General features: G+C 31.2%; 1 protein-coding gene and 1 long non-coding RNA gene across 2 annotated transcripts in view; both read right to left on the bottom strand.

The window, feature by feature from the left end:
* Positions 1 to 669, bottom strand: part of LOC124357018 (multidrug resistance-associated protein 1-like) — an 80,187-nt gene extending 79,518 nt beyond the window's left edge. Inside the window, exon 1 of the mRNA XM_046808389.1 lies at positions 481 to 669. Coding sequence (XP_046664345.1) covers positions 481 to 610 — 130 coding nt within the window. The 5' untranslated portion in view covers positions 611 to 669. The remainder of the gene's footprint in view (positions 1 to 480) is intronic.
* Positions 670 to 2,938: 2,269 nt separating this feature from the next.
* On the bottom strand, positions 2,939 to 7,247 carry LOC124357020. Its single transcript, XR_006921914.1, has 3 exons — positions 7,065 to 7,247; positions 5,912 to 6,105; positions 2,939 to 3,104 (listed from the first exon to the last, which is right to left on the bottom strand). It is a non-coding gene; the product is annotated as an uncharacterized LOC124357020 (long non-coding RNA).
* Positions 7,248 to 11,068: the final 3,821 nt, after the last annotated feature.

Consider the following 11,068-nt stretch of genomic DNA (forward strand, 5'->3'; position numbering starts at 1 on the left):
TTATACAGTTATCTGTTATTTTACTGCCTTATGCAATTGTATTGCTTTAATTATGTATATTTTAAATTATAATGTTCAATTGACTTAAACATGACAATGTTACTTCACAGTACCTTAATTACATTATTATTATTACATCTTTTATGTATGTCTAATAATGTATTTAGGTATTTCATGTTCATGTATTTGACAATAAAAATATCTGAAGCATCTCACTCTGCTCACCAACAAAAGTAGGAGTGAGTGAATGAGTATACCTCCATTTATTTATTACCATTCTATATATAGACTCTTCAAACTATAAAGCAGTTAGTGTAATGAATACAGTGGTAAAAACTATGATAGAGTTAATTTATAATAAACTGAAAAGATCATTGCAACTGTTTGAGTTAGTAATAAAATCAATACTTTTTAAAGAATTGAGATAAAACTGGAATAATCTATGAAATAAGCATGTTACTTTAATGAAATATAATTTACCAAAGATCTGCCAGAGGATATAGAGAGTTGTCAGGATAACCAATGGACTGGCCCATGTTTGGTGTAGGTACTGTGAAAATTCATAGCAACGCTGTGCGTCTACTGCCATCAAGTTTACAACTTCTCCCATTGTGTTTTCCTTGCGAGCTGCATTGGAGATTCGCAGGGACTGCACATAAATTTCAATTTTGAAATAACCAATTATATTTGTTAATTTCTATCATCATATATCATAACAAGACATAAAGTTAAAGGATAATTGTAAACTCTTCATGTTTAACACACTGACTGCAGCTAGTACACATTACTACTACATCAGCTGTCGTAAAGTCGGTACATGACTAGTGTCACAGTGAAGGTAGATTTTTCACCAAAAACACAAGAATATATCCATACCTCGGAGGTAAAGAGCACCATGTTCATTTTTTATGAAATTGAAAAACTATGTCCATGATGTACATTTTTGCTCTAGATAGTGCTATAAAACACTATGTCCAGTCATTATTAACAGTCAAAATATATAGTAGGCAATAAACCGTGTGTACTTTATTTGGGAGATAAACACCATGTAAACTTAGTGTTGTATGCTTCTAAAGATTTAAGAGATACAAAACACCATTATACATTGTGTTGTCAACTCCTGAGCAATTTAGCGGATAAAACAAAAACTATTCTGTTGATTTCTGCTGTAAACTTTTCAAACTAGCAAGAATAAACTGTTGATAATTTCATTGTATAGTTGAAATCAATAAAGCAGAATATATTATAATGTTTTATCCTCTAGATTGCTTAGAAGTATACAACACATTGTCCATATTGTATTATATTAAATCAAAAAAATATGTTTGACAATGTTCAGGAATTACTTATTGCAATTAGAATTTTATATAATATGAACTACCAAAAACAGTGTATCAAAATTCCATAATGAAACTCCTAATACTTAACAAGTGTTATGAAAATTAAGTTGTAAATTTTATAAAAAAGTGCTTTCATGAATAATTACAGTTTTGTGACATGGTGAGCACTTTACATCAAGGGTGCAAATATTGAAAAATGTATTAAAAATACTGTTTGTTGGTTAAACTTAGTCATATGTATACGTAATGGAAGATAATGTTATAAAGTATTGTTTTGAGATATTAACAAAAAATAAATGCATAATAAACAGTAATTACTAAATAATAAACCACATTTCACAACATTTATTGCTATACTCATAAAGAACTGGTTTTCATGCTAATGGGTTTTTGCTAAATAAAGACAAAACAACAAAAATGTTGTTTTACTCTTAGGCATATTGCTGGGTCATTGGACGAAAGCTATTCAGACTCAGTTAAATTCTTGGGTATCAACCTTGATAGAAATTTGACATGGGCAACACATATTGATTATCTAAATAAAAGACTCTCACGAGTCATTTATCTTCTGAGTAGACTGAATGATATTGTACCACTAAATTCTATAAGAGCCGCATACTTTGCCTTTTTCCAATCTGTTTTTAGATATGGATTAGTCCTATATGGTAATTGCACCAGAATTTCCGAAATACTAGTATTACAAAAAAAGGCAATTAGGGCTCTAAAAAAGTGTGATACCAGAGAGCATTGCAAACCCCATTTCATAAATTTTCGTTTTCAGACGGTTCTAAATTTGTATATATATGACTCGGTGGTTTACATCCATAAAAATCCAAATTTGTTAAATTTTAAACATAAAATTCATGACCACAACACGCGTAATCGAAACAATGCTGAAATTGGACATTTTCGATTAAGCAAAACCCTCACCAGTCATGTTGTAGTATCTTTGAAAATTTATAACTTTCTGGAGAAAAAAATATTGCTCATATCCCTTTGATATCTTTAAGAATAAGTTATATTCCTGGTTGTTGGAGAATCCGTTTTACAGTCTAGATGAATTCTTCAACACCAAAAGTATTGATTTTTAATGTGTTTGTTACTGTTACTGACAATTTGTACTGTCATTTTTGTGATTTTTTATTTATTTTATTTAATTTACTTGTAAGACTTTATTGACTATTGTATTGACTTGGTTAACAATAAGCAATATACTATGACTTTGTCAATGATGTAATACATTTTCATGACAAATAAAATTATTATTATTATTATTATTATTATTATTAAAATGTATAATACATGCATCTTCTTTTCTGTAAAATATGTTTTTTGGACATTATTTTATAAAAAATATATATTCCAACCAATTTATTCTATGCATAATTATAGGATTTCAAATTGTTTTAATAAATTAAATAGAATTTGTAAAAAAAGTTATGTTAGCTTTGATATATCCAACCTTGCCAGTGGCAAGTAACTTTTTTGGTTGGATATCTTCAGCCTTACCACTTGGAGGGAATGGTAATATATCCTTAAAACTGTAATTGATAAAATAGAATACAACTAGTATAATTTTATCCTGAGACCTTTCTATAAACTGCACACATGATTGCAGTCCTGCTGTTGAGACCAACCCTGAGCATGGTCATGAGATTCTGGTGGGCAAGGACAGATTGAAGCTCTGCTGTAATGAACATGCTGATTGCATAGACGAACCCTCTCCACATGTATTCTTCACTGTCCACAAACTGGATCATCAAACTGTGTCACACAACATGATTTGAGAAACATCATTTAGTAATGTACAAGTAGAATGTATTGCAGTATAGAACCAGTAAAACTGTAAACGATTCAAATTTATCTGGGCAGTTAAGTCTTTAACACATAAACAATATTTAATCAACAAACTCATTAAATTGTTTCAATCACCAGAACTTATACAGTCTCAAACTTGCAGGACTATTTGATATTCAGGACCGATAAGGGTGAGGATTTGCAGCTGCCTCCTACCGAGATCCCAAGGTATAACCATCATGAGGAAGAAAATTGGGCTACCCCAGTCATGCTATCTTAGAAGAGGAGGAGGTTTGCTCTGTTTAAGCAGGGGCTCTAACAGTTAGGTTTCGAAAACCTTAACCTAAGAGAGCCCTACTCCCTCCAAAAATCATCCTCTATATAAACTTGACCTATCAATTAAGTTATCCCTTTATCACAATATCTCAATATTTGTGATTTTTAATGTGCCACTCTTCGACATCCATTAGGTTACACATATGTAAATGTCAATATTGGTTTTTTTCTATACCAGTGCTGGTTCTACTAGCAGGAAGAGGTGAACCCTTCTGGGTTAAATTTAGGTACTTAGGTTTAGATTTTCATAAAGTCTTTAACTGTCTAAACATCACCTACAAAAAGTATGCAATATGGCCATTCGAGGCCAATAAGGCCAATTCTAGAAGGGTACCTCAGGGCTCTATGTTGGAATCAGTTCTCTTTTTTTTACTAACAATAAAGTTTCAATGCTATAATCTTGATTGGACACAAGCTATGATGTGTGAAAAAGATACAACCTTACCCTCTGCTGTGAAGGGTATAACAGCTCTTGAGATAAAATTTGTATACATGTAATATAATATATCACTTACACTAGTTCTAATTAATACTTAAATATAATCAATCACTCATTATTGTTACATAACGTTTAATAAATAGGAAAAGCCTACAAAACAGGTTACATTGTCAATGATATTGGTAGAAGTAAAATTAAATACAATACTACAGACAGTTAATATAACATTAAAAATTGCGTAGCTTCAGTAAAAATTAAAATACATTTAGGTTTAACTTAATAATAATAAATCTTCTAATGTCATTTTTTACACAAAACATTGACAAGATCATATGTACATCTAAAAGACAGAGTAATCTAAAAACACACACTCTTTAGTGTGGAGATTATAGTGCATCAGAGCTTATTTATTTTATGTTTCAAACCAAAACGCCTCAACCTGTATACAGGTGGGATAACCAGTCAAGAAATTTTGCTTTAAGTCCTAGTCAAAACATTTTGATCTGTGAGTGGCTGGCCTAACATATAGCTTTCTAATGCATTCTTCACAATAAATCAGCAAACAGTGTAACTTCTAAACCCATGGTACTTCTGCAATACTACAACTAAAAGTGCTGCCTCTTTACTATGGCCATTGTGTTGATTAGCTGATTCTATTTTATATAAAACAAAGTACAGAAATAATTCTTTCAAATATGAAAAGAATATAAAAGTGGCAGCCTCTTGTAATAAATTAAAAATTGAGATTGACACAAATACATTTACATATGTTGTTACAAAGACACTGATAAATTCACAACCAATGGTATTATTTTAACTAACTAATTATCGGTATTTAAATCAAATATACAACTAACTTACTGGTAGATCTGTGTCCAGTTTTGTTTACTTGACATTTCAAATGAAGATGACATTCTATTTACTAAGATGAAAAATCGACCACTAAAGAACAATAAAAAAAATATAGGTAATTATAGGTTTATATTGAAATCATAATCAGAATGCTTTTAATTCAATTGTATAGCATAACACATTAATATCCAGACATCAGTGCCAGTTTTACTTCTATAGCCTGATAAGAACTTTAAAATTATTTTATTACTTTTCCTGGATCAACCTGTACGGTAGTTATTGTGTAATTAAACCATACTTGATAAGATTTTGTACATTATTACTCTATTATTGTAATAATTACAAGTTTCAATGCCAGATATTATTAAATTATTTAACAATTATGTTAAAAATGTCTTACTAATTGTTCACGTTTTGAATAGACATAAGAAGTAAGTAAATTTGTAAGAATGTTTCTTGTAATAATTAATAAAAAGCAGTTTTTTAAAGATATCATTCCCTTTTTTTTAGATATAAATATAACTTTTGGAAGAGTCATTGTGCTGGTGTAATAGACGGAAAGATTAGTTTGTGTTGTGTTTAAGTGATTTATTTCTCCATGCGTCTTAATGATATTTTCCCAAATGTAAATCTGTAATTTCTTAACGTTTTTAAAGTGGTAAATATTCGATATTAAAAAGATGGTAGTACCGTTTTGTAGCAAAAGGATGAAATACTAGTATATCAATAGTTACACAATAATTGATTTACATTTTATTTTCGAATATATTTTGATTGAATATTTGCAAACAATTTGTAGGTGGAAAAAACCTAGTTGGACAAACAAAGTATCCAACTATTGAGGTTTGACTTGAAGTTCATATTTTTTAATTTTGTTCTTGTAATGTCAGTGTGTCTACTGATTCTATGCGCGAACATCAGCTGCTCAACAATACAAATATGATATAATTCTTAATTTACGTCATAATCAATGTACGACTATAAATATGTAGATGTATACAAATACATCTATACTATTGCAGTATATACATATATAATGGTGTGTGTGTTAAAAATGAGGGAAACAGAAATATTCTTAAGCTTTACGTTATATGAAACATATTATTTTTATAAACATTGCTTGAACAAAAAGTAAGTGTCTGCTTACCTTAAAATGTATGGATTAACGAATGATATCACATCTTTCATGACTTGACATGTTTCCCCACACATGAGTGGCACTCTAAATGTCTTCCAGAGAGGCTACAGAACAGAGATTGTCTTCGCAGGTGACTGTATTTTGTTTTTGTGTTTGTGTGTGTGTTTTACTCAATCAAGTAAAAAACTGCAGGACTGATTGTACTGAAATTTTACATGGACATTATTATTCAGGTCCTTGGTTAACATGTAGGCCTGTTCCTATTTTGAATATCCTTCCGAGCTACGCCCTACTGTTCTTGAAAAGTACCTTAACACTCCATTATATTTATGGACTTGGCTTAATAACCTGTCAAAGTCAAGAATAATAAATATAATAATGTATACACATTTAAACTGGTGATAGTAAATGTTTGCTGTTATTCATCTGCCAAAGACAGTTACATTTTACAAATGTCATGTTTCCAGACTTGCCAAACAATACCACAATGCTGAATGGTTATCATGCAGAGGTATTTCAGCCCTCAAAATTTATAGTACGGGTATAAACCAAATTAAGAGCAAAATTTTAAACATTATTCGTGGTGAAATAACATCTTATTTATCTTTAGCATTAATTATTGAAGAAGATCACGTGATGGATTACTCAGTTGAGTTTCTTAACACATTGGAACTACCTTTTGTCCACTTCATAAGCTTGATTTAAAAGTTGATATCTCGGTAATGCTTCTTCTTAACTTAGAGCTACCGACAGTTGATAAAATCCTTAAATTTTGTCATAAGATAGCATTTTAACTGGTTCTGCAATAGGGGAAGAAATACTCTTTTCCAGAATACCTATTACAATCAAATTTGCCCTTTAATTTCAAGCATCTAAGTTTCCAGTGAAAGTTGCCCTCTCTATGGTGATCAATAAATCACAAGGACAAACCCTTAGGGTTACAGGCCTCTATTTAGAAACTCAATGTTTCTTCCACAATCATAAATTATTTCAGTCATAAATGCACCACTAACAGCTTATAATTTCTTGGCTGATATGATAATACTGATAAAATGATTGAAAATCCAATCTCAAGAAGTGAGAAAAATAGAGATATAAGTTTTACGTTATATTATAGACTGTACACTGTCTACGCATTGCACAAAAATAAATAATTGCTTACCTCAAAATGTATGGATTAACGAATGATATCATATCTTTCATGAATTGACATGCTCCCCCACACATGATTGGAACCCAAAATGTCTTCCAGAGAGGCCACAGAACAGAGACTCTCTTCACAGGTGAATTTTCTTTTTTTGCATGTGTTTCATGTGAAAAAAATGTCTTGTAGACTCCACTGCTCTTATTTCTGTAATAAAAATCACACAGTATGCTAGACTTGTTGAAAGTAAAAAGCTAAATGATTTTGTTTGTTGGGAATGTGTAATAGTGATTTGCAGCTAAAATAAGTTACAAAATACAAACAGTTGTAAATGAATTACAGGATGCATTATGAAAGTAATGCACATCTTCTAAGAAAAATATATTTATTTATCTGATTGATAGAAATGGTTGAAATTCTTCAAAATTGTCTCCTCTTACATCATTACACCTGCAGAGTCGATTCTGCTACGCCTGGAAAGCATCCTGGAACTCCTCGACTGGAATGCCTCTCAGAAACCTTGTAACGTGAGCTTGGATGTTCTCCACCAACTCCCAGTGCTTTCCCTTCAGCTCTCTCTTCAATGAGGGGAACAAAAAAAATTCATACGGATACAAGTCAGGACTGTAAAGAGGGTGAAGCACCACGGGGTCTTGTTTTGGGTCAGGTAGTGAGTAACGATGTAGGCTGTGTACCTGGGGGAATTGTCAGCAAGAACATCAGCATTGGTTTGATGTGATATTTGCTCATACTCGCCTTTTTTGGGTTTGGGAGAAGATTTTGTGTGCCACCTTCCGCAAATAAGATCTTAAAATGCATTCCTCCTCATGAGTCTTTTGAAGCATTTGATAAGTTTCTGTTGCATTCTTCCCAAACCTTACATAAAACTTAATCGCGTACCGCAGTTCCAGCAAACGCTTTATTGTACTGTGATACAATAAAAAAACAGACTTCATGGAAGGACACATCCTACCACTCTTATTGTTTGAAGCAAACTGAGACTGGGTGCATTTGAAAGGTCAGAACACCCACCACATTATCCATCCGCTTGACAATAAAAATCATGTGCATTACTTTTATAATGCAAATGTATGTATCTATTATGCCGTTGAAATGTATCTATTATTAAATACTTGTAGCATAATATTATAGAGTAACAATCAATATAGAAATTAATTTTCTCTTTGTCAAACTACAAAATGTGAGACAACAATCATTAACATAAATGTACACTTAGACAATAACTAAGAGAACACAGGAACAACTATGCAACTATGTAACTTTTTCACAATAAAATAAGTCTGGTTTAGAGTGGCAGTCAGATTTTCCAGATTAAAGTGTCACATCTGTTTTTGCTGTACACAGTGTAGGTTCAACTGGAAAGTATAAACCAGCCAGAAATGAACCCTCTTGGGGAAGTAATCTTTGCAATCTTACATATATTTAAGATTTCGACTGTTTAGAGATTACCTGCATTCCTCAACCCAAATAACAAATCGAATCTCATAACCAGTAAGAACATAAAATGGTTTAAATATCCACAGTAAACAAGAAACACATGACTAATAAGCCGAAATGGCCTTGATGTTAAGCTGATGAACTGAAGTAAGAAATGTATGTTGATGTCCGTACGGAGTGCTGGCACTAGTGTTTAGGCAGGAGCAATGGTAATTACTCTAGATGTGCCTCATATTTAATCATATTTGGAACTAATTTTATAAGCAACACTAATGGTTGGATACATATACATTAACACCCAGTCATGTAGTCCTATATTCAAATAAAATAGTTGCTATTCTTTACTTGATATAATTGTAACTTTGTGGTAAAAAGTTTTACAATTTTAAAGAGGCTTTCTCTGGAATTCAATAGCACATATTCTGCAACAGTGTCAGCAACAGTCAATAAGAGTGCTAGCATGGAGACTAGACCATCAAGTAATCCATCTGAGCTGTGAACACAGTATGTATGAATTCAAATATGCTCAGAAGAAAACTGCTGAAGGACCACATCCTGTTCATTTTGAGAGCAAAGAGATCTTCACACAAACAACTGGATATCAATCTATTGAAGGAAACTACTTATTATCCAAAAATATTAGTAGAAAAAATATTAACTAATATGTGTATTATTATATTTGTATTATTTATAATAATGGTTTTATGTCTGAATGAAAATGAGATTGTTGAGACAATAGTTATCATTATTATGATTGTTTTGTCTATAATATCTTACATGCAGAACTGAACAGATAAATTTTAGGGTGGCTAATACAGATTGAACAAAAATTTGCAGATGACGGAGCACTACAGCCTCGATAGCATTAGCACATTAGCTGCAAGATTACTTGAACCATATCAAACTCTATTATCATACAAAAATAATGTTAATACTTTCTTTGATGTGAATATTTCAGCATATTTAAGTATTCTAATTTTATTCTATCATAGTTTGTAAACTTACTCAGTCTCATTATTATGATGTAACTCCCAGTTTCTCCCAAATTGTTTTACTATCTGACCTGAAGTGTCTTGATAACGCAACATCCATAGATCAGTGGCAGTCAAATACTTTTGACAGCCTTTCCATATCAGCTGATCAAACCATCCAAAAACCATTCTTGAAGCAAATGAGGCATTAACTTCTGGACATAGCTTCTGCAAAGTTCTTAGAAATAATGTTGGATTGACATAATATGTTATAAACAAACAAAACTAACATAATTTACAGATTTTTTTAATACATTTATTTTCTGAAAATGTTGCAACAAATTTGTATAGTTTAATTTCTTAATCCAGAATATGTAACACAAAATTAAGTTCACACCACAGAAAGAATATTGATGCTATAATATCATATGGTGAAATGACTATTTCATTTCTGTTATATATTTATTCAATGATGCATGAGTGGCACATAGTTTTCATGGCCACCTCTACCTTAGCCAGGCACTCCCCAACAAATTATACTAATGGAACGTGCTCTAGGCTGGAGAAACCGAGCCTAAATCCTGGGTTGCTTTCCGAATCTGCAGGCGCTGGATATTGGCAAGAGTTCACTCCGCCCATATGGCTGGCATTATAGTAATGATCTAACATCACTTTAAAATGCCTTATAGACTTAATAATATTGTTAGATACCACAATTTATTTATTATTACAAAATAACTAATTTTTACCGTGGATTTTTATTTTTAGTTAAAAAAACAGATTTTTGTACAATATCAAAATAACTGATATTTTGACTTGGTATTCTACGTATAAAGCCGGAAACGAAAATTACATACATTAAAATATATCCCAGGAGAAAAAACAACTTTTTTATTGACAGTATTTTATTTCAAAGTAAACTACATAAAATGTACAAACTCCAATGCCTGTTGAATATGAGATGGAAAATAAAAAATTGTTGGAACTGCTTCATTATTTAGACATTTTCTTAGTGTGTTAGGCAAAATTAACTGGTAATCATGTACGGTAAAATGTTTACTGCATAAAACAGTACGTTTTGTTGGCTTCAAATTTTTTCTCTTTGTCACAGTAATCCATTTTTTTAATAAATTGTCATCATTCAATGGAAAGCCAAAACAAACAAATTAACAAACAATAAAATACAGGTAGCTGAAAATCACAAAGATCCAATAATTATAAAGTAGAGTAGGTCAGTAGATATTGTTTTTAGCAATGATTTATAAGTTTATGCATTTATAGGTTGTATAACGACCAGCATTGATATTTTGGATCAATGCGGATGAAATAATTGAGTGATAAAGCATGTTTTACTCAACTATATAATTATTGTTCATGATTAAAAAACGATAGCTTATTAATTTACTCATTAAAAGTCTTACTGTACTTTTAATTATTTGGGTAACCCAGTTAATAATTTGGCAATACAGAAAATAATATTGGTGAGAATTAATATTTTGGAAGTTGCAAATAAATATTGACATGGTTGATATAATAAGAACTTACTTGTAAAAAGAAATGACCATCTGGACGTGCAGTTGTACGCAGAGCAAC

Source organism: Homalodisca vitripennis, chromosome 3 (genome assembly GCF_021130785.1).
Source record: "Homalodisca vitripennis isolate AUS2020 chromosome 3, UT_GWSS_2.1, whole genome shotgun sequence".
Classification (NCBI taxonomy): Eukaryota; Metazoa; Arthropoda; class Insecta; order Hemiptera; family Cicadellidae; genus Homalodisca; species Homalodisca vitripennis.